The sequence below is a fragment of the Lindgomyces ingoldianus genome, assembly GCF_010093535.1.
Source record: "Lindgomyces ingoldianus strain ATCC 200398 unplaced genomic scaffold BDR25scaffold_29, whole genome shotgun sequence".
NCBI classification, from domain to species: Eukaryota; Fungi; Ascomycota; class Dothideomycetes; order Pleosporales; family Lindgomycetaceae; genus Lindgomyces; species Lindgomyces ingoldianus.
Window position 1 is genome coordinate 394,527 of NW_022985190.1, and position 22,160 is coordinate 416,686.

General features: G+C 47.7%; 10 protein-coding genes across 10 annotated transcripts; 6 read left to right on the top strand and 4 right to left on the bottom strand.

Annotated features, from left to right (window-relative positions):
- Window positions 1–284: 284 nt before the first annotated feature.
- BDR25DRAFT_234165 (uncharacterized protein) lies at window positions 285–4,237 on the top strand (the record flags this gene model as incomplete). The annotated part of the gene is made up of 11 exons (XM_033685470.1): window positions 285–381; window positions 432–594; window positions 647–903; window positions 951–1,012; window positions 1,071–1,529; window positions 1,585–1,684; window positions 1,959–2,202; window positions 2,511–2,979; window positions 3,057–3,459; window positions 3,512–3,856; window positions 3,903–4,237. 11 exons carry the CDS (start codon window positions 285–287, stop codon window positions 4,235–4,237), a joined length of 2,934 nt encoding a protein of 977 aa, XP_033544305.1.
- A 154-nt stretch (window positions 4,238–4,391) lies between these two features.
- Window positions 4,392–5,413, bottom strand: BDR25DRAFT_374773 (uncharacterized protein; the record flags this gene model as incomplete). The annotated part of the gene is made up of 2 exons (XM_033697346.1): window positions 4,392–5,071; window positions 5,143–5,413. The coding sequence occupies 2 exons, from the start codon at window positions 5,411–5,413 to the stop codon at window positions 4,392–4,394; spliced, it is 951 nt and encodes a 316-aa protein (XP_033544306.1).
- A 698-nt stretch (window positions 5,414–6,111) lies between these two features.
- Window positions 6,112–7,124, top strand: BDR25DRAFT_327333 (3-hydroxyisobutyrate dehydrogenase mitochondrial precursor; the record flags this gene model as incomplete). The annotated part of the gene is made up of 2 exons (XM_033692324.1): window positions 6,112–6,465; window positions 6,519–7,124. The coding sequence occupies 2 exons, from the start codon at window positions 6,112–6,114 to the stop codon at window positions 7,122–7,124; spliced, it is 960 nt and encodes a 319-aa protein (XP_033544307.1).
- Window positions 7,125–7,262: 138 nt separating this feature from the next.
- Window positions 7,263–8,343, bottom strand: BDR25DRAFT_234184 (NAD(P)-binding protein; the record flags this gene model as incomplete). The annotated part of the gene is made up of 3 exons (XM_033685472.1): window positions 7,263–7,612; window positions 7,663–8,169; window positions 8,232–8,343. 3 exons carry the CDS (start codon window positions 8,341–8,343, stop codon window positions 7,263–7,265), a joined length of 969 nt encoding a protein of 322 aa, XP_033544308.1.
- A 262-nt stretch (window positions 8,344–8,605) lies between these two features.
- On the bottom strand, window positions 8,606–10,526 carry BDR25DRAFT_266899 (carboxylesteras-like protein; the record flags this gene model as incomplete). Its single annotated transcript, XM_033687020.1, has 5 exons — window positions 8,606–9,318; window positions 9,369–9,739; window positions 9,790–9,965; window positions 10,018–10,311; window positions 10,360–10,526. The coding sequence occupies 5 exons, from the start codon at window positions 10,524–10,526 to the stop codon at window positions 8,692–8,694; spliced, it is 1,635 nt and encodes a 544-aa protein (XP_033544309.1). The 3' UTR covers window positions 8,606–8,691.
- A 327-nt stretch (window positions 10,527–10,853) lies between these two features.
- Window positions 10,854–12,000, top strand: BDR25DRAFT_374778 (Metallo-hydrolase/oxidoreductase; the record flags this gene model as incomplete). Its single annotated transcript, XM_033697347.1, has 4 exons — window positions 10,854–11,101; window positions 11,158–11,294; window positions 11,348–11,692; window positions 11,739–12,000. Exons 1-4 carry the CDS (start codon window positions 10,898–10,900, stop codon window positions 11,998–12,000), a joined length of 948 nt encoding a protein of 315 aa, XP_033544310.1. The 5' UTR covers window positions 10,854–10,897.
- A 728-nt stretch (window positions 12,001–12,728) lies between these two features.
- BDR25DRAFT_374782 (cytochrome P450 3A30) lies at window positions 12,729–14,454 on the top strand (the record flags this gene model as incomplete). Its single annotated transcript, XM_033697348.1, has 2 exons — window positions 12,729–12,872; window positions 12,967–14,454. The coding sequence occupies exons 1-2, from the start codon at window positions 12,759–12,761 to the stop codon at window positions 14,452–14,454; spliced, it is 1,602 nt and encodes a 533-aa protein (XP_033544311.1). The 5' UTR covers window positions 12,729–12,758.
- An 806-nt stretch (window positions 14,455–15,260) lies between these two features.
- BDR25DRAFT_327338 (glycoside hydrolase) lies at window positions 15,261–18,002 on the top strand (the record flags this gene model as incomplete). The annotated part of the gene is made up of 6 exons (XM_033692325.1): window positions 15,261–15,378; window positions 15,436–15,801; window positions 15,860–15,979; window positions 16,179–16,322; window positions 16,370–16,921; window positions 16,972–18,002. 6 exons carry the CDS (start codon window positions 15,261–15,263, stop codon window positions 18,000–18,002), a joined length of 2,331 nt encoding a protein of 776 aa, XP_033544312.1.
- A 1,126-nt stretch (window positions 18,003–19,128) lies between these two features.
- On the bottom strand, window positions 19,129–20,013 carry BDR25DRAFT_358584 (uncharacterized protein; the record flags this gene model as incomplete). The annotated part of the gene is made up of 7 exons (XM_033695975.1): window positions 19,129–19,155; window positions 19,186–19,234; window positions 19,267–19,451; window positions 19,497–19,555; window positions 19,590–19,710; window positions 19,777–19,873; window positions 19,934–20,013. 7 exons carry the CDS (start codon window positions 20,011–20,013, stop codon window positions 19,129–19,131), a joined length of 618 nt encoding a protein of 205 aa, XP_033544313.1.
- Window positions 20,014–20,041: 28 nt separating this feature from the next.
- Window positions 20,042–22,156, top strand: BDR25DRAFT_358585 (uncharacterized protein; the record flags this gene model as incomplete). The annotated part of the gene is made up of 12 exons (XM_033695976.1): window positions 20,042–20,057; window positions 20,109–20,154; window positions 20,182–20,278; window positions 20,337–20,423; window positions 20,455–20,527; window positions 20,566–20,597; window positions 20,633–20,761; window positions 20,801–20,871; window positions 21,676–21,807; window positions 21,850–21,913; window positions 21,958–22,055; window positions 22,111–22,156. 12 exons carry the CDS (start codon window positions 20,042–20,044, stop codon window positions 22,154–22,156), a joined length of 891 nt encoding a protein of 296 aa, XP_033544314.1.
- Between the last annotated feature and the right edge of the window lie 4 nt (window positions 22,157–22,160).

Below are 22,160 nucleotides of genomic sequence, written 5' to 3' on the forward strand. Positions count from 1 at the left end.
CTCACACTCCAACAACAAGAGCAATGAATTTTCCATGATTGAAGGAGACGTGGATAGAGGAATATTGGCTTGGCCGCAGGGGCCTGAACTGCCGCATCGGTGTTGCACTGCAGGGGCGGGGCAGCGAATGTGGGGCAAACTCGGAGCTCCGAGCTACCCCTCCATGATGAATGACGAAGCAATTCGCAGGTTGCCGACCGAGACGAAGAAATTAGACGAAGTTGAGGAATTTTCATTGCTATCCTTTCCTCCCCTTCAATTTTGCAAGCAATCCCTCTTCCAAGATGACTTTACCAAGCAAGTACCAGAATGGAAGCATTGATTCCTCACTGAAAGGAGTATACCGGGCTTCGCCCGTCAAACTTATGATTTATGGAAGAGGTCAGTAAAGTTCTTTATCGTTCTCTCTGAAGCTTTACTGAGTGTCGTAGGGACCAGCAGCCAGCTCTCAGATGTTGTATCAGAGCTGGGCGGGACCAAAGCGTTCATCGTAACCGGACGTTCGCTTTACGAGAAGACTCCAGTTATCAAAAACATAGAAAAGAGCTTAGGTTCTGTGCACGGGGGTACATTCAGCAAAATTGGGCAGCATGCGTGTGTTTTAACGTTGACGCTAGACTTGTTCGAAGTAACTGACCTGGAGTAGACCAATTGGCGACATCCGAGAAGCAACAGCTCTCATGGCAAAGTCAGGGTGTGATGTCTTGATATCGGTGGGTGGAGGATCGCCTATAGACTCAGCAAAAGCTATAGCATACAACATACATGAAGAGACAGGGAAGTGGGTGCCAAGCATCGCTGTGCCAACTACCCTCAGTGTTGCCGAAACTACACAAAATGCTGGGTTCACAACGGAGGAGATGGCAAAGATTGCGGTCAGCCATCCTGAGCTAGTGCCCAAAGGTAGTTTTGTTCACTCTTTTTGTATATTTCCCGCTGACGCCCTGTAGCTGTTGTATACGATGGTGATCTTGCTATTTACACCCCCCTGAATCTCTGGACGAGCACCGGGGTAAGTACTGCCCAAAGACCTGTTTTTGTATGTTGGAGTTTGACTTATGGTTGCCCAGATACGGTCACTAGATCATGCCGTTGAATTAATGTATCACCCTCTCGCCTCAGAAATCCCAACCAAGCGCATGTGCCTTGAATCGATCAAAGACCTCTTTACCTACCTTCCACAATCCAAATCCAACCCCGAAGATGCTGATGTCCGAACTAAGCTATTCCTCGCTTGCTACTCCTCGCTATTTCCTTTCCTCTACACCGGTGGTGTAGGTCTCAGTCACAGCATAGGACACGCAATTGGTGCAACATATGCTATTCCGCATGGCATCACAAGTTGCTTGAGTCTGGCGCCAACAGTACATCTCAAAGCCAGTAATCCTGAGGAAGCAAAGCAGATTGCGAGGATTGTTCCCTACATTGGAAAACAAAGCACTGGCAGTGCCGAGAACGATGCACATGTAGTTGGGGATGCAATTGCGGAGCTTGTCGACAAGCTAGGACACAAGACTACGTTGACAGCGGTAAGCGCTACTTACACCTCTCGCGTACATTCTCTGCTGACTCTTATTCTTTCAGTACAAGGTCCCAACAGGTGATGCCGAGGAGGACGCGATCGCATCTCGCGCTCTTCACAGCAAGGAACACAAGGACTTCGCGAACTGTAAGTATTCGATAAGTTCCTCATATTCGCACTTGTCTCTAATTGCTGGCACCAGTAAAACGGATTGTTCACAATTTATACTGAAACGTCTCTCGGACGTCACCTTCATGTATACTGAATATAGATTTTGGCATAAGACGTTTTCATACGAAGCTTTTCGGGCACTTCTTGATTATGCATCAAAGGCATAAGCCACTGCGTTTTCTGGTGTCAAGTAGCAGTTAATTACGCGCGGATACTTAGTACCTAGAAATGCAGGGTATGACGCTTGCGTCACGTGTCAAACGAGGAACACTTAGTCAGCTGCATTCCAACAACATCAAAATGTTCATTCACAACGATGAATTCGTCGCATTGCCTCATATTGTGCACGCAAAGTGTTTCCTTTTCCATCTGATCCGGATAAGCGCTCTTCCACATACTCAGCGCGGGGACTTTCCGCGACCCCAGATCTCCACCGGCATCGGCACGGCAAATGTATCGGGAGGCCCAAAGCAGTCTACCGGAAGCAACGCGTGGGTTGAAAAAGTCATGTGGGGACCGCATGCAGCTCCAGCTGTAGGTATCGGGCAGTTTAACTCCGCAGCAAAAATAGTTGTGGCACCCTGCTGCAGAACTTCGAGATCCCTCGTTACATGATTGAAGGTTGCGGAGCCGCTGGAAGGTTGGACCTAACAGACAGCTTCGCAGGCCGTCAATTGCCGCAACGAGTGTGAAGCTTAGAACGACGTCCTTCTAGATTTCTAATTCTTTCTTTCTCTGTAGTTGTGGTTGTGGTTTTGGCGGCATCACCTTGCTGTTAGAGTTGATTTTATAATTATCCACGACCAAGGTGATTAAGCTTCACGATGATGCAACGAGCATTCCTCTTCGCGGCGCGCCGCAGCAGTCCTTCTATCCGCTTCTTCTCCAGCAGCTGCTTCCGGTCCCAAATCAACAAAATCTATCCCTCAGCCCAAGAAGCCATCAAAGACATGAAATCCAACACCACGGTCCTGGTCGGTGGGTTTGGCTTCAGCGGGGTACCTAATACATTGATCAACGCATTGCGCGATCGGACAGACCTCTCGAATTTCACCGTTGTGTCGAACAACGCGGGAATGCCAGGTGTGGGATTGGGACAGTTGTTGGATACGAAGCAGATTGGGAAGATGATTGCGAGTTATATTGGCGACAATAAGACTTTTGAAAAAATGTATTTGGGCGGCGAGCTGGACTTGGAGTTGACACCTCAGGGGACGATTGCAGAGAAGTGTGCGGCGGGCGCGGCGGGGGTGCCTGCTTTTTATACTCCAGCGGCTTATGGGACGGTCGGTATGTTGGTTCTGAGTCCAGGGCAAATTTACAGTTTAATTAATAAACTGTGGAAGCGATCGCTGACGAGTAGACAGTCCAAACAGGTGAACTCGCTGTGCGCTATAACAAGGACGGCACGATTGCTAAAATGGCGCCTCCAAAGGAGACCCGCGAGTTCAACGGGAAAGCGTACGTTATGGAAGAAGCCATATATGGAGATTACGCTTTTGTCAAGGTGGCGAAGGCAGACCGGCTTGGAAACTGCTCTTTCCGTAAAGCGCAGAATAACTTCAACGAAGCGATGGGCAAGAATGCGAAGATGACGATCGTAGAAGCTGATGAAATTGTGGAATATGGAGAGATTGCGCCTGAAAATATTCATTTGCAAGGGATCTATGTCAAGAGAGTGGTACCGAGTAAAGAAGAGAAGAAGATCGAAAGGTTAGTCTTCTATAAGGATCCAGAGGAGCAGAAGAAGGCACTACTAGAAGGAGGTAAAGAAACAACCCTATGTCTCAACCGAGTGAATTTCTGATCCGCTTCTAGGTTCATCGGAAGCATCACAAAAGCGTGAGCGCATTATTAAGCGTGCGGCTCAAGAGCTCAAGGACGGAATGTACGTCAACCTGGGCATCGGTATGCCGTTGGCAGCCCCTGCCTTCCTACCCCAAGGTGTCGAAATCATTCTTGAATCAGAGAATGGTATCTTGGGTATGGGCGGGTATCCAAGACCTGGTGAAGAAGACCCAGACCTTATAAATGCTGGAAAGGAGACTGTTACCCTGATCAAGGGAGCTGCGACGTTTGGTAGCCACGAGAGTTTCGGGATGATCAGGGCTGGAAGGATCGATGTGGCCATGTTGGGGGCCATGCAAGTAAACGAATTTGGAGGTGAATGGACTACTATCCCAATTGAGACTGAAAATTCTGACATGAGCTGTAGACCTTGCAAACTTTATGCTTCCAGGTAAAGTAAAAGGGATTGGTGGCGCCATGGATTTGGTCGCAAACCCAACCCAAACCAAAGTAGTCATCACGATGGAGCATGTCGACAAGAAAGGCAACCCCAAGATCCTTGAGCAATGCACCTTCCCTCTGACTGGCCAAAAATGCGTCTCGACAATCATTACCGACCTCGCTGTTTTCGACGTAGATCGAACGACGGGACTAACGCTGAAGGAAGTCGCGAAGGGCGTTACGGTTGATGAGGTGAAGGCGAAGACAGAGGCACCGTTTAAGGTTGCGGATGATTTGAAGGAGATGAAAATATAGACGAGAAAACGGTTCTTAAGATTGTTGGATTGTTTTAGACTGAAGCATATGGCGCCAACCGGTTTGGAAAGAAATATCATCGATTATCTCGACTTCAACGGTAAAGGTCTCTATTTAAGAATACACCTTATTGTGAACTTTATCCCTCTTTCGTTTATTTGCTTCCCCCTTTAGTATCCTCTAAAGTCAAATATGCCGGCGCTGGTCTATCCTCTGAAATATCCCCTATCGCACTCCAATGCTTATATGTCAAACTCTCACTCTCAATCTCATCCGCAATTGCAATCGCCATATCCGAAACCGTAATCCCTGTCAACCTCCCCTCGAAGATATTTTCAGACTCCTGCTCTCCTTCCAAGACCATATCATCCACACTAATCTCATACTTCCCTGTCCTCTTCCCAGGCCTATACAACGCAGAAGGCGACACAAACGACCACTTGAAACTCGTATTTCCGTCGAAGAACATGTACGCCGCGCGGCCTGCTTTGATGAAATCCGTTGCTCGATCTTTCCGCTTGATCCCTGTTTCGTACTCTTCAATCGCCTTTTGGTCGTCGGCGGTGGCACGGCCTTCACGTTTCGCGATTCGCGCGTTTCGATATGCGCGTAGTGCTGTGCCCATGATGCCTAGTCGTTCTTCCATGTATGCGATGTGGGCTTCGGACGTAGCGATTGCTTTTCGGTAGGCCATGAAGAAGTCTGGGTGGTCGACGCAGCATTCGTGAGTCCCTGGCACGTGAAGCGATCCTGCACCTCCGACGAAGAGGAAGTATTTCACCGTGGATTGTTTCACGGCGAGGATAATTTTGCGGACGGTTTCGATGAAAGGCACTTTTGCAGTCAATGAGTCATGCCAGACCTCCACACAAGAGAGAATAGGATGCTGTTGTAGGCATGCATACTGTAAAGAAGAGCATCGGCGCCCGCTGTATGTGGTCCGTATTCGGAGACCAGAACATCAACTCCCTCAAAAACTTTCGCAAGTTCTGAAGACGATACGTCGTCAATGTCAATTGATCTTGGAATGTAGCGTTCGTGCTTTCCCAGCTTTTGCGGGCTCCGCGATATGCCGATGACAGTATGGCCGCGGTTTAGGAGCTCGACGCAGAGATACGAGCCTCCAAACCCCGCGGGCCCAATCACGCCGATTCGCAAAGGTTTTGAGGTTGGCATTTTGAAATTGGTGTGGCTGGAGGTGGAATTCAGTTTGATGTATTGGGGGCTTCAAGAGAGGGTGAATGGTCTCCGCGATCAAACCAATGAGTGAGGTCAAATGCATGTAGCACAGAGGTTCTCAGATATACCTAAGTACGTACCCAACTAAGAGCTTATCCATGCATCTAGCAGTCGAACACTTTAACGACGGCAAAGTACCCCGCACTTTATAAGTATTGTCCTACGGCAAATACTTCCTTCACCGGACGCCGACGGTACCATGTTGCCGACCAGCACACTCTTCGCTTTACTAAATATTTGGAACAATTGTTAGGAAGGGTCTAAATAGTATTTTGAATATATTTGGCAACATCTTGAGGCTCAATGGCAGAAATGATGAACTTGGGGTAGCCCATGGGGAAATGAGGGGAACAATGTGGGGCAATTGACGAGCAGGAGCTTGAGCATGCATTGCAGGGACCATCTTCTACCGTCACTGACAAAATGTGAACTACATCATCGAGAAGTGGCCAAAAAACAATAATAGAACTTTCTGTCTAGGAACTCTTGCTATCGTGGTCGTCGCATTTGGTCGCGCAGGCTTTCGATGGCGGAAAATTATGCCTTCATTGGTACCCATTCCCCATCCTCCAGTTGCTAGCCCTACAATCAAATCTAACTAACGATGCCCAGGCCTTGGAGCCATGGGCTATGCAATGGCATTCAATATTCGTAAAAAGATGCCCTCGACATCAACACTCTTCATCAACGATATAAACATGTCTGCATGTCAGCGCTTTCAATCAGAATATAGATCTTTTGGCCCCATCGAAATCGTGCCCTCAGCAAGAGAAGCCGCCGAGAATTCCAAAGTCGTGGTTTCAATAGTACCAGGGGCTGTAGACGTAAAGAAAGTATACTTAGATGAGAAAGATGGCGTCATTGCGAGTAGAAAGAATGAAGGGAGAGTCCTATGCGAATGCAGTACCATAGATGTGAAGAGCACTAGGGAAGTTGGGGAAGCGTTAATGGCGAAAGATATAGGGACTTACGTCGATACACCAGTATCCGTTCGTGTTTCCATTCCATTCAGTTCAGAAGCCTTCTGCTAAACTTCGGATAGGGGGGGGTACCAGCGGCTCAACGTGGCGATCTCAGCATGCTAATCGGCCATTCCCCACCCTCAGATTCCAACCCAAACTCGCTACTCCTCGAACGCGTCCTCGGAATGATAGGCTCGCCCTCCAAGTTCTTCTACCTCAATTCCCTTGGCGCCGGTCTAACCGCTAAAATCTCAAATAACTACCTCAGTGGTACCATTCTCCTCGCAACTGCTGAAGCCATGGCTATCGGCATAAAACAAGGACTTGACCCAAAGATGCTGTACGATGTTATCAAAGCCTCGACGGGGCAAAGCTGGATGTGCGACCATGTGATGCCAATCCCGAACGTTATCCCTCATGTCCCAAGTTCTAGTGGATACAAGCCGGGATTTAAGACGCAGATGATGATTAAAGATTTGGGGTTGGGTATTGAAGCGGGGAGGCAGGTTAGGATCAAACCTCGAATGGCGGAGGCGGCAATGGAAACATGGGAGAGTGCAAGTAAGGACCCACAGTGTTTTGATAGGGACGGGAGTAGTGTCTATTTGCATATTGGCGGTCCGTTGCCCGAAGGGTATCAGGATAAGGGAAAGAAGAAGGAGGATGGAACGTGGGAGTTTGTCTAAGAGTTGTATATGATCAATCTATTGGTATCAGTGCCTTCCATATGGGAAGGGAGCAAAAAAAAAGGACGAAAAGAAGCTCAAGCACGAACGTGTTGAAAGACAGGTACAGCTCCGAGATGCGCTGTCCTGGAACGATGATCACACCCCATTGGCGGCCACGTTTGTCTTCTTTTTTTGCTTTTCTGCATCCCAACTTGTACCTTGACTCGCCAAATATTCTTGCCCTTTGGCTAGGATTTTGCTGTTCTCCTCGCCTAACCATTGAGGTTCAAGCGCTTGGATTGCGTCTTCGATCTCGTATGCCTCACCGCCAGCGATCCACAGTATCTTGCCGGCGAAGGGCATTCTAGCTCCCGGGTGGATTTTTCCATCAGCGCTCCTGTTCGCAGTTGCGCAAAGGATAATGCTTCGGGCCACATCTTCAGGCTCATTGGACGGCAGACCGCGGTCGTACCAGCCATCTTGGATTCCTTTCACCAATTTCGTTTCTAAGACACCTTTAGTGGACAGAGGGAGGGAAAGGATAGTGATGACTGACTAGTCATCCATGGACATATTACGTTGACCCGGATACCCTCAGAGTGTGCTGTAGTGTGCAGCCCTCTCATCAACCCTAAAACGCCATGCTTACTCGCCGTGTAGGTCGTCAAGCCACAACTCTCCTTAAATCCTGCAATAGAGCTCACAAGCACAATATCGCCACCGCCTTTGCCTCCACCCCTGGATTTGTTCCTTCTTAGGTAATGCATTCCAATCCGTGCCGTGAAAATAGCTCCTGTGAGGTTGACCGCGACTTCCTTCATGCTCGGCTCGATAGAGATATTCGAGGTCGGGTCGAAGATGTCCTTGTGAATAGCCATCCCAGCATTAGCTACCACAACATCGACACGACCGAAGATTGATTCCGCGGCTGCGAAGAGTCCCAGCTGGTCTGAGTACGAGGAGGTGTCGCAGTGGAGGAAGCGAACAGTTGGACCAAGCTGCGATTCGAGTTCCCGCGCTGGACCCTCGCTGATGTCACCAAAGACGACTTTACATCCAGCCTCTTCAGACAAGTTAGATTTCATTCAAGCTGCGAACGGAAAGTTGGGAAGCTCGGATTCTCACTAGCAAATTGGATCACTGCAGATCGCCCAATCCCCGTTGCTCCTCCGGTCAGCACCACAACCCCCCCTGCAAGAGTACTGAGAAGTTCCGCATTGAATTGAACGTGCACCATGGCGCCAATCGACAAGACCTCTTTTTTTTTCTTGAGCTTTAGGAGCCGAGAAGTCTTTTCTTTAATCCATGCTCTAAATCTTGTAGCCGAACCCTTGTATCATATTGCAAATCCCCGCACCCCACATGATATGCCCTTGGCAATACCGTTAGCAGAAGCCTACGCGTCGAACTATCGCGGGGTAATTGTCTGGCCCTTAATCCTCCAACAATAGCATCTTCTGGAAAACGAGCTCATAGCAAACCTCATATATTTGTCACTGCTTAATTGTCAAAACTCCGAGATTTGCATTGCGACGCGCACACCTTGTACCACAACCAAGATCTGATACCGCAGATCGCCACGGATCTAACCACCCCGGAAGAAGTTTTGGAATACGTCTAATATGGAATCGAAACCTGCCATTTCTCCCAGTTTGAGAACGTGCGTTCGCCGTCCTACTTCTTCCGGATTCCCCGATGCAACGTACTTGGCAGAAATACCGGCACTGCTGGGGCCATAGACTCTCGCGCCCATCTTCCCTCCTTCGACGGGGGGCCAAGGATCGGATCCGTTCACAAATTCCACGAAATCCTCGGCATATGCACGGGCAACTGCTTTCTGTTCTTCGTTCATAAACTCGTTGAAGTTTTGGAAGAGAAAAGCAACGTCCAGGATGTGGCCAGCTTCGCCTTTGAACCTCCCTTCCCAAGGATTACCCTCGTTGAAATGGTATAGGAAGAACTTGTTCTCCTTCGTTTGGGGCCAGCCTTTGGCAAAGGCAAGCGCGGGTGCGTAGAAGCTAATGTCGGTAGCGAATTTCAATATCGAGAGGACAGCCTCATCGTCATTGGTGGACTCCGATATTTTATACGAGGAGAGTAATGTTGATGCAGCTTCCGGGTGCGATGAGAGTGTCTTATTGACAGATTCAACAAATTTGGATGCAATACCCGGGTTTCTCGCATCAAGGCCCATCCAGGCGATGATATTGGCCTGACAGTCGGTCAGTCTCAAATAGGCAAGCCTACCGCTGCCACACTCACATCAAGCTGAGATTCTCCTATCATGAGAGATGCACACCATTTCCGACCTGGGATTGGAAAGTTTGGGTCATCGTCCTGGGATGCGACGGTAACGAAGTTCGGCTCTCCAGGCACAGTGTCACCGTCAATAACTGGAATCAACGGAATTGTTCTTGGAACCTTCTGCCATAATTCGTCGACTGGTATAGTGAGCAATGCGTTTATGCGATCTTCGGGAGACTTATCCGCAAGCTCAAAGGCTTGTATGACGCTCTGATATGCGGATTCGGCAGCTGTAAGAGGGATTGGTTTGAATAGCAGTACTGCTCCTCCAGTGCTCATGCATCGCTTCATCAGCGGCTCTTTCGATAGAAGCAACATAGTTGATGACACTGGGAGATATCAGACAAGTGTAATCATATGAAATATTGTATCCACTTACATGCTCCCGCCGACTCTCCACAAACCGTAATTTCGTCAGGGTCTCCCCCAAATCCGCCAATAAATCTCTTAACCCATTCTAGGGCAGTTCTCTGGTCGTGAAATCCATTATTTGATTTGTACCCCGCTTGACGGAGCTCTTCCGAGGTCATGAAGCCTGTAACGCCCAAACGGTAACTTTCGAACCTTAGCAGATAGACCTTAGCAAAAATTTCAGCGAAGAGCATACTTGATTGTGATACCAATAATTGGTTTCCCTTTTGCGACCGAGATTCTGACTAGCGGAGTCGCATTGTAGTGTGGATACCAACTAGAGCCGACAGCGAAACCCCCTCCATGAATGAAGACATAGGCTGGTAATTTTGCGCCTGAATCAATTGTTCCATCCACCCCAACAGGTACAGTGATATTTAGATTTAGTCCTTCGATATCTGAGTGCGTCGGAACATCTGGAATCGGAAGCGTGTGCTGGATGAATCCGAACTCATTGTTGACGGCCCCGGGTGGCGAAACTGGAGGAGGCCTCTCATGCCGTTAACAGAAGAAGTAGCCATGTGCAAAGAAAACATACCCGTATTTCGAAGCATTAGTAGGGCCTATTCCGTAACTTGTGACAAGCTGAGGGGGGGCGAATCGATTTTCCAGGGACGCATACTTTAGCCCGCGAAACTGGACAGTTCCATCAATTCCAACTCCACTTAGCTGGCCCAAATGTTCATGCTCAAAAGTAGTAGACATGGCTTATCCAAGAGTCCGGGGTGTTTCGCAAATACTCAACTCTTGTATGGCACACCGATTACGTCAGACCGTTTGAGGTTTTGTGTCAGCGCTAGCCAGAAACTCTAAGTTTACGTCGGAATAGGTCGTCCGCTGTGTTAGAGCAAATTCCGATAGTTACTGTGGAGCTAAATTGAAGTGACCTCGGGATATTGACGCCCCGCCAGTGGAGTTAATGAATGGTGGGGCCTAGATCAAGGTGTCTGTGCACGGATGGGGTAATGTGGGGAATTGTACATGAGCTTTCAACACCTCCATAATGGTAGGAATCGGAAGCAGTACGTGGGCGTCAGCCACTAAGCACCATACCTCTTTCTGACGGTACCTCTGAGATGACGGTCGCGGAGCTGCCCTGCGCTCCCTTGCCGGAAACCAATGCACATATCGAACTGTCTCTCCTCGATGGAGGGAGCTTTATCGGTGAATTTTCCAAGCTTCATGCCGGCGTTACTAATGGAATATTTCGAATGTACAACTGGGCCTTCTATATTTCGCACAAGGGCCGACACATTCTTTGGGATCTTGGACTGGACGAGGTACGTACTGTGCTCTTTGAGCTAAGCCTATAACCTGGAGGTCACTGACGGACCAGGATCGATCATGTTATACACCGTGGGTAAACCAATTCATGTTAGACATCGCGAATCATGTTGGTCCAAGGAAGTCGATCATTCATCAGCTTAGCGAAAGGGGTGTAGCAGCTAGCCAGATAGATACAGTCCTATTCAGGTCAGTGTTATAGGGTGCGGAAGATGAAGTCAACTGCTGATAGCGGGGGCAAGTCATGCACATTGGGATCATAGTCGACCTATCCGTGATGAATTTCCTAATGCAACGGCGTACTTTGGACCAGGCACAAAAGATGGATGTTCTCCTGGCCATATGGCGGACCCGAGTCTGCAATGGGATGGGCGTTTCTTTGATCCCGAGAAAGCAACCGAGAGATGGGAAGAGCTCGAGGGTTCTTGGGTAACATTTGGGCCGTTTGAAAGAGCTATGGACTACTTCGGCGACGGAAGCTTTTGGGTCATTCAGGCACCAGGCCATATGGCAGGCAATCTTTGCGCGGCGGCTCGCCTAGAGAGCGGAGCATGGGTTCTATTAGGTAGCGACTGCTGTCATTCAAGGTGATTGCCTCGTTTGCTGGTGTGTCAATTTACTGATGACTTGTAGGGAGCTCTTGGATGGGGAATACGAGATTTCTCAATTTTGCGTTCCAGGGGTAGGGAAAACGTCATTGCATGCTGACATTCCTGCAGCCAAAAGCACCATTGATAGGATCCGGATCCTAGAAAAGAACTATGGGTTCCATGTTGCTTTGGCACACGATGCTGCCTGGATGAAGAAAGGGTCTGATCTGGTTTTGATGTCACTACTGGACGAGCATATGAAGAAGGCAGCTAAAGAGCGTATAACCAAGGACGAGATACCATAGAATAATCGCAAGACGGTGCGGTACCACTTACCGTCAAACATAATTAGGGTGGAGTCTATATGTCTGACTTCTTGCTAAAACAAGGGAGAGTGTCAGTAGGATACAAGTTCTTTCCTGAACACCCTGTCATGTCCCACATTAGGGGGCAAGAGGCAACCGGGATGGTAACTGGTGGCGTATCTGTCACAAGTTCCAGATCGAAAAAGGCGGTGGAGAAGAGAAGACCTAATGCTTAGCCTAATACGACTCTAACAGCGATATAGGTCCATCAATGAGCGGTGAAATGCATGTGAAAGTGTGTATTGGCCGTATTCTGATGACTCGGACATGGAGGTAAACTGTGGAGAGGGAAGGCACTCGATAAAATGGGCCTTCGACGCCCCATCACGTGGTTCTTATCGATAGGTACTCACTACGAAGTAATGACGCATTTTTGCCCCAGAGGCCTAACATCACTACGATTCCCTCTTCAATCTTTCCTCGAATCCTAGGCAGCTACCAACGAAAGCATTAGTGGCGTCGTCTTCCAAGGTTGCTAGTTTGACAGCACTCAACGCCAACAGTTAGTGCCTCACAAGACTTCCAAGGCCTCCCAAACACAAGATTTTAATTTTGTTTGATTACTAATTTTCCAGATATTCAGGCCACATTCTGCTTACGGGTACCAGTCCAGCCGTCCCCGTAAGCACTTATAACCTTCTATATCTGCCCTCTTCCCCTATCGAATTGCACATTTCAACACTCCTCACGATTGCATTATGGAGCCTTCACGCGGGCAATCATGGCTCACAATCGGAGCTTCCGCGGCGGCTGCTGCTTTTGCCTACCTAGTCATCAAATTCATCCAGCATCGGCGCTTCTACAAGGACCTGGTAAGGGAATCCTCCATGCAGTCGCATTAGCCTCCACTTTCTACCATTATTTGTATTTTTCTAGCCCGGAGAAATCTTTTAACACTTCAATTAGCCAAAACCACCCTACGACTTCATTTGGGGTCACTTAAAGCTCATGGGCGAAATCACGTCGCTGTTCCCAAGCAACTGCCACGTGCAAGTGTACATCACCACCATATCTCGGAAATACAAGTTACCTGGTCTTTGGTACCTCGATCTCTGGCCCCTTGGACCTACTTTCCTTGTTATCACAGACCCTGACCTGGCTCTTTATATCACCGTTCAAAAGAATCATCCAAAACACCCCGTTGAGCAGGAGTTTATTGCCCCGATCGTGGGCGAGAACAACATAGTCGCCGCAGAGGGGCCGGCCTGGAAGTATCTTCATAACATGCTCGCTCCTCCGTTTGCCATTTCAGCAGTCAGAAACTTGGCTGAGATGATGTCAGAGGAAGTCATGGTTTTTCGATCGACCCTCCACAAGTTGGCCAAGACCCGAGAAGTGTTCCGCTTAGAGGATATTTCCAGCAATCTAACCTTTGACGTAGTCGCTAAAGCTACTTTCGGATTCTCTTTGAATGCCCAGACCAAGGGTAATCCAGCTATACATGATTTCAGTGAGATCTGTCGTGCGTTCGTGATTGAGAAGAACAGTTGGAACTTCGTAAAGAAGTTTTTTGCGACACGAAAGAGAAAGTCTGCGACGAAACGACTGGATTCCCAATTGGAAAAGATGATTCGAGAAAGGTTCGTAGTCCTGCAGAGAGATAATGTGGACGTCTCACAGAAGCGCGGTCTAAGCATTGCGGATCTCATCCTTCGGGAACGTATCAACGAAGGACGAGACCTTAATCCCGAATTCATGGAAACTGCAATCACAAGCATCAAGACAATGCTGCTGGGAGGCACTGGCACAACCACAGATACTGTCTGCTTCATTTTCATGCTTCTCTCGGTTCACCCAGAAATTGTGGAAAAGCTTCGCGAAGAGCACGACCGCGTTTTCACTCCCGGAATCGACGCTACGTATGCTATGATTCAGGACTCTTCCCAGAAGCTAAGCGAGCTTACATATACAACTAATGTCATCAAGGAAACGCTTCGCTTCTATCCAGTGGGAAACACTGCTCGGGGAGAAGACGCTACGGGATTTGTTACCTACAAAGGCCAACAATACTCGACCAAAGGCCATATAATCCTTCCAGTGCAGCACTCCATGCAGAACAATCCGGACGTATTCCCAAATCCGAAGGCCTTCGACCCAGACCGATTCACCCGCGAAGACTTTATACGACACGCATGGCGTCCATTCGAACGCGGTCCCCGAGCTTGCCTAGGTCAGGCACTAGCTATGGATGAGTTGAGGATTATTCTCTTGTTGACGGTGCGAGAGTTCGACTTCCAATGCGCGGATATCAAGCCAAACAGGAAGCCGAGGGTGGAGTGGACTGATTTAGACGTCACCTTTGGAGATCGTGCATTCCAGGAATTCATCTTCGAGGCAAAGCCTAGGGATGGAATGAAGATGACTGTTCGGGAGAGCGGTAAAGGAGTGGATTAACCCTGACGAAATGCTTTACTTTGCGCCATATTTGCCTTAACCGTGGAACATCAGCGGGACGGTCTGATCTATTAAGCCTCTTGCTGAAGAAGTTGAAAAGGATGCATGCTTTTGTCCTTAAATTCCCTATCGCGTTCCACGATAATTGAGAAGATTTGGTACGGTCTTGAATTCAAAAGGAGATGGGCGAGCTCAAGGTTTCGTTATGGTGCTGGGTGGACATGACATCCCACGAGCTATCTAAGAGGGATTTGAGACAGCGATTTGGGACATGCGAGGATAGGTGGCAGTGTACAAATCCCGCTCTCCTTTTTCATGACCTTGTGTGTACAAAGTATGACGGGCTTAGAGATTGTTCTGTGCTGCAGCCAAATGTGGACCAGTGTCGTTTCCTCTCCCATTTTGCCTAAACACCCAACCAATCAAGCACCACACCGGAGACTTTAACGCTCCCGTTCATCCCATGCGGCTCGCAAAGCTACCGGGAAATCGAAATTCTCCTTGCATCCACCGGCAGTGGCTAGCGCCATCAATTGCATGCACTTGTCCATTTGAAGCGGATATCACTTCCCGAAACCGATATTTCCGACGTTGCCACGTCCTTCTCCACGTTGTAAGGTACTATCTCGTCGTCATCGCCTAGTTCCCGGTGAAAGGTGGGTTCCTCGCCCCGCATTAGAAATCCATGGATTGAAGTGAGAGCTCGGTACTACGGCTATTGAGGAAGAGGGATGAGATTATAAGAGATGGAGTTGGAAAGTTTCCGGGTTTGTAGCGACTGCAACTGGCTTCTTTCGACCGCCAGAATGAATGTTTTATATCAAAGCATAGTGATCCTCTTCTGGGTAGAGCAAGGATTGGCATTATTTCCAGATTGTACTAATGGCCCAATGAAGAACAATGCCATTTGTGATACATCAGCCTGTGAGTGATACACAAATTATTCCTTTTTTTTTATATTTCATCTAACACGTTTCCAAGCACCTAGCGATAGAGCACGCGCTCTAGTAGCTGCATATACACTCGAGGAGAAGATCAATGCTACCGGAAGTGCTGCGCCAGGAGTTCCACGCCTTGGAATACCACCATACGAATGGTGGTCTGAAGGTCTTCATGGCATCGCTGGTCCATTCACCAACTTCTCTGATGAAGATGATTATAGCTACTCAATGTCATTCCCCCAGCCTATCACCATGGGTGCAGCATTTGATAATCAGCTTATCACGGATGTTGCGACTGTGATTTCGACTGAAGCTCGTGCATTCAATAATGCGAATCGAACTGGACTGGACTTTTGGACCCCGAATATCAACCCATTCAAAGATCCACGGTGGGGGTGGGGACAAGGTTCGTTTCACCAATTCGAATTGACTCTTACAAAGGGAAGTACTAAAATACTCTGCAGAAACGCCCGGGGAGGACCCATTTCATCTGTCATCCTACGTTCACGCTTTGATTACCAGCCTGCAAGGTTCTGCTTCTGACCCTTACAAGCGTGTCGTAGCTACCTGCAAGCACTATGCCGGTAAGCATACTGTAATATATACTGCACCTGTCATCTAACATGGAAGATGAGTTGGGCAATTCACAGCAAAAATTTGTATCCTGTCGACACTCCTCAATTATAGCAAGAGGTTTAACAGATAGATTCTACCTTAGTCATGTCCTATGTGTCTAATAACATGCTGTAGTTTTCTAAGATACGTATGCTAATGAGTCCTCAGGTTACGATGTTGAGAGCTGGAATGGTAATTACCGGTACCAATTCAACGCCCAGATATCCCAGCAAGACCTAGTCGAATACTATCCGCCACCATTCCAGAGCTGTGTACGTGACTCTAATGTCGGCGCTTTCGTGTGTTCATACAGTAAGTTGTTTCTAATGCAACACTGGTTCATGTTTCACACTACACAGGTGCTGTAAATGGCGTCCCGACTTGCGCAGATCCATATCCTCTCCAGACTATACTACGAGAGCACTGGGGCTGGACAAATGAGGAGCAATGGGTGACTAGCGATTGCGATGCTGTTCAAAATGTCTACCTACCCCATCAGTGGGCCTCGAGTCGCGAGGAAGCTGCTGCTGATGCGCTTATTGCCGGGACAGACATCAATTGTGGCACATACATGCCAAACCATCTTCCTGGGGCCTTCTCACAAGATCTTGTCAATGAGACTGTTCTCGACCAAGCTCTCGTCCGTCAATATTCTTCCCTCGTACGCCTCAGATACTTCGATCCACCCGAGAATCAGCCTTACCGCCAGCTTGATTTCAGTGACGTAGCGACTAATGCTTCACAAAAGCTAGCGTACAGAGCTGCTGTTGAGGGCATTGTGCTTCTAAAGAACGATGACTTACTCCCTCTATCGCTCGACTCGTCCTCTTCCCTCGGCCTCTTTGGCGACTGGGCAAACGCAACCATGCAACTCCTCGGCAACTACTACGGCGTTGCGACGTACATGCACAGTCCGCTCTACGCTGCCCAGCAGCTGAAATCTCGGTGCACTATGCCCAAGGTCCTGGTAGTCAGGGTGACCCAACCACCAACTCGTGGCTTTCTGTCTGGCCTGCTGCAGCTGCCAGTGATTTCATTATTTACATTGGTGGAATAGACAACAGCGTCGAATCTGAAGGTATGGATAGAGTTTCTTTGGCTTGGACGGGCGCTCAATTAGATGTGATCGGCCAGCTCGCTAGTCTTGGAAAGCCCACGATCATAGTGCAGATGGGTGGCGGGCAGATCGATTCTTCACCTATTATCAACAACCCCAATATATCTGCCTTACTTTGGGCAGGTTATCCAGGCCAAGACGGCGGCGTCGCAATAATGGATATTATCGCTGGGAAGGCCGCACCCGCTGGCCGACTCCCGTTGACACAATACCAAGCATCTTACATAAACGAAGTCTCCATGACGGACATGTCGCTCCGTCCTGGGCCAAAAAATCCCGGTAGAACGTATAAGTGGTATAACGGGACCGCAATCTTCGAATACGGGTTTGGAATGCACTACCCAAACTTCACTGCCGACGTCACCTCTCCACTCCAGCAATCCTACGACATATCAAGTTTAATGTCAGCATGTAACAAAAGCAACATCACATACCCTGATCGCTGTCCATTCGCCTCCTCGCCCATCCAAGTTGAAGTCACGAACACAGGAAATACGACATCGGACTATGTTACACTCGCTTATATATCTGGATCTTTTGGACCGGAACCATATCCTAATAAAGCACTCGTAGCATATCAACGCTTGTTTTCGATATCCGGAGGTTCGTCTAGCACGGCGAATTTGAACCTAACGCTTGGGTCTTTGGCAAGAGTTGATGAAAGTGGGAATATGGTGCTGTATCCTGGGGATTACACAATTCTGATTGATAATCATCCCCTGGCGTCTGTTGACTTTACGTTGACAGGAGAGCAAGCGGTGTTAGATAAGTGGCCGCAGCCGCCGGTGAATAGGATGGGGAAGGGAGTGAGTGGATTTGAAGGGTATTTTGTTGGGGGGTATGGGAGCGAGCAGAGTCCTATGCGGGCTGCATGAAGGGTAGGATAGTTTGTCGAAGTATCTGTCTGATGGCTAAAATTATCCGGAAGAGCTGTGTCTTACTCAAATGCTACTCTCAAATTGACGAGAGTTGCTCTAAGCAAATTATATTGTTGAATGCGGTGTCGGCGGATAACAGGCCTTGATCGATTTCGTCACTGTCCGTGCTGGATTAGGATGAAGTTCTTTAATCGCCGGTCAGCTTCCAACATTCGCAATTCCATGCTTACCCTTTCTTTTCCAATTACGTCTAGGATCGGAAACAATACTATCCTCTAGAAGTCTCAATTTCTAAACGATCTGCTCGCCCTCTACTCTTGGCTTAATCTCTCTGATTGGTAGAATGTCCGATCCTAAGGTCCTAGACCCTGTAACATGCATTGCAACTCGGTATTATTACGGCCCAATTATAAACCGAAGATATCCAAGAGTGAAACATCCAGGTAGCGTCCACTGACAGGGGGGCCCTGACTGCTTCTCAAATAGGCTTTCTGGATACATCAATTAGCTATCCTCTATCTTACATGTTCTCTCAGGAGTCTCTCCTTAGCAACACCCTAAAGTTTAGCATTACGTAGGATAATATTTGGACTAGAGGTTGTTAGAGAAAGCCTAGGGGTCTTAGATATTGTGTAAAGAGGTTAAGGGAGCCTTCTAGGAGGACTTAAACGTCTTATATATGGAAATACCGCGCAGACCTAGTTTACGTTAGGTAGGAAGGCAAGCTGTGAATGTGAGAGGTGTTTAGCAAAGCTGGAAGAATAATTATAGTTAATGAAAACAAGCTATGGCCTTCTATGCCTAAGGATCTGCAGCTACAACGCAACTAGATTGCCAGAGGACTTGTTTACTTAGAGTTAAACAATCTCCGCGACTATATTGTGAAAAATTAAGTGCTCTAGAATCTCTCGAAACACCAGTTACTACAGCAACCCACTAGACAGTAGCTGCACGATTAATTGACTTGGCAGTAACTGTTACTGACTGTAAGGCTGTTTATATTTACTCTATCTGTAAGAACGAAACTCAATTGCCGCCAGTAACGCCTTAAAGACACTACTGACAGTAAGAGCTATGTTCTACTAAACACTGGGAACGTAAGCGCCGAAAAAGTAAACAAAAATCAAGTCCAATATTGCCTCCTATATTTCTAGTAACTCCTGCGATCGGCGCTAGATACCAAGCAACCTTCATTCCCAAAGCCGCTCCCAAGAAGCCGCAGGTGAACGCTACGATTGCGGCCTACCCAGATAGCAGCAACTCTATCTTGTCCCAAGCATCGAAATTATTGAAAGTAAGGTTTGCAGAGTGTTTTCGAAGACAGCAACCGACGGTGATTGCGGCCACGAAGCCGAATGTAACGAACGTGATTCGAGGAGCGCGGACGGCCCGGCGCCCGGAGTTTTGCGCATGTAATGCGAAGGGGTAGTTGTTTGGGATATTATTCTATGGATGGTTAAATTGATGATTCCTTAAAGAACTCTTTGCGACGCTTACTACGATAGACCCGAGCCCATCTAGGACTAAGAGGAATTTCCCAAACCCGCCTGCTGGCTCAAGACCCAATTTGAGGGGTCCTCTGACTCCGGTATCTGTGTATACAAGCCTCTAGGCATGATGATTTCCGTCTCGCTATACGGCGTGGTGCCGAGGGTTTAGACCAAAATCGTAGGGTGAAAATACCAATGTAGGCGGCAATAAAGATCTTGCATCGTGGCGTGCTAGCAAGAATATTTACATTTTAGTCCGCTGCGCAATTGATCTAGGAAACCGCAAAGGAGAAAATGATAACGATAAATGAGACAGCAGACGCGGCTCCGCTGGCACGGGCTGACGATTTGATCGCACTGCCACCGAAACGCTTCGGTCTGGAACCCGCTGTCACGCGCCAAACGATAAACGATGGGATCTAAAGAAAGGTGTCAGACGATGAATCCAAGTGATTCCCGGAACGCAGATGAACCACGCCGTAGTGCAAATGATGATAACACCAGCCTACTGAGGGCATTTGCCATTGAAAAGAGCATAAATCACAGATGCTCCTGAGATGGAGTTGGTTGTGTTCCAGCTAGTGGCGCTGACCACTGAAAAGACTATGACTAGGAGGCTACCCTAATATCCGAAGAGTATCGCGAGAAGGTAGTCATTCGTAGGCTAGCCAAGCGGAATGTTACAGCGAAAGCGAGCAGGAGACAAGAGACCACATTCACGACCAAGATGATAGCGAAGCAATCCCAGAATGCCAGCCCATAACAACCCCGACCATGCTTGTAGTCAGAGCTGCAACAGCCACGCTAGCACTCAGCCTATGTTGTGTTAGCCTTGGAACAGTTTACCGTAGTAACTCTATGTCCGAGGACTTTGGTCGCCTTTTTGGGAGGTCTTCTGTCACCGCTTTTGGAGTCACTTGCACCCAATGTGCCTAGTCTAACCTCTACAACCCCGCCAGCTTTTCTCGCCTAGTTATCAAAGAACTAAAGATGCCGCTGACCACCGATCAACGCAATGGTGGTCGAAGAAGTGTCAGCGGCGGTCCCTTTAAATGCACATTTGGATGTAGATACCGAACTAAGCAGGCCTTCGATTGGAGACGTCACCAAGCGAAACGTAAACCCCAACAATTATAGATGTGCTATTTGAGCCACCAAAGAGGTGAACTGAATCCCTTACTCGGGAATCAAATCGACTTCGATCCAAGAGAACGCACCCTCGCAGGCCGCCTGTCGACATCACCATTACTCCTAGACCTCCGAAGCGTGGATGATATGCTATGTCTACAGAGTCCTTCACTTTAGGAAGCTCTCTTTGGTCACTTTGAAGATGAAATAAAATTGAAGACGAAATTCAAGATGATGGAGAGATGGGGGTTAAAATAAATGCATATTGATGTACAGACTAAAAAGCAGCTATTATGGCTTAATTTCACTTTTTAACTTTTATCGTTATTTAGAAAGTTTTTGGTAAATAAAGTTGAACTCAGTGTTTAATATGTAGCAGATTTTATTACTTACAACCCGCTAGCACCATAAACCCCCTTTTTTGACCTCATACCTGTTAATTTTCATATTGATTAACACTTTCCTATCCTGGCCTTTAACCTGGGCTGTGGGGTGTATAGGTATCTTAGATCTAGGGTAGGAATAGAGTTTACCTAAGTAACGCTATGTCTGGGGACTTTTGACACCTTCTTGGGAGGTGTTCTCTCGCTACTTTTAGAGTTACTTGCACCAAAAGTGCTAAGTCTAATCCCTGTAACCCTGTCAGCTCTTATTAAGCTATTTACTGCACCTCCCTATGCTTTTATGCCTCTTGGATTAGAAAATGTATAATACCTAAACGAGCTTAAAAATATACCTACATCTATAATATTAACATACTGTTAACGATTTGTTTACTATGTTTGCCTTGCTAGAATATTGCTTTGTCTACAGTTAGAGAAGCCTAACGCGCATTCGCTTGCGTTTTATATCTTGCTGTCTTTGCTCGCGCCTTGTTATATTATATAGCTCCTCTTTCCTGTGCTTATTTAATGCAAGCTCTTGTTACAATTAGCAGCCTAGTTGGTGCAATCTCCTATTAGTCTGTCTTGTTAAACTGTAATTGTGCTGCTCTAGTAGCTATTATGCGCCTCTCTAGCTTCTTTCATTACAGATACTAAATTAGACGAAAGTGAGGAAGATGCTGAGAATCAACAAGCAGGGGAAGCAGACGGTGGAGATGGTATACTAGAGGTAGCGAAATCGTTAGCCGATAGCGGTAGACAATCTTGCCCCTTAACGAAGCACCGTGATAGCGGAATTCTGTAAGAAGACTGCAATAAAGACTAGACAGATCTGGAGGCTAGAAAGGATTCTGAACAGGCATGTCGAAAGAATTCCGCAAAGTCAACGTCTAAGAGCGGGTTGGTAGTTTTCGGATTTAGATTACTAACCCACCAGACAAAGCTTACAAGTCAGCAGAAGAAGGCTCTACAATTGTTGAAGGTCAACTAGAGAGTATTGGTGAGACCGGAAAGTGTGATTTTAATGGACAGCAAAACTACTTGAAGATGTGGGTAAAAAAATACCTAGAAACACAGGGATAAGGAACCTATCTCCTGCCCGAGGACCAATGTTGGGATGTGTTTGACAGATATGATCATGAATATGTAAAAGA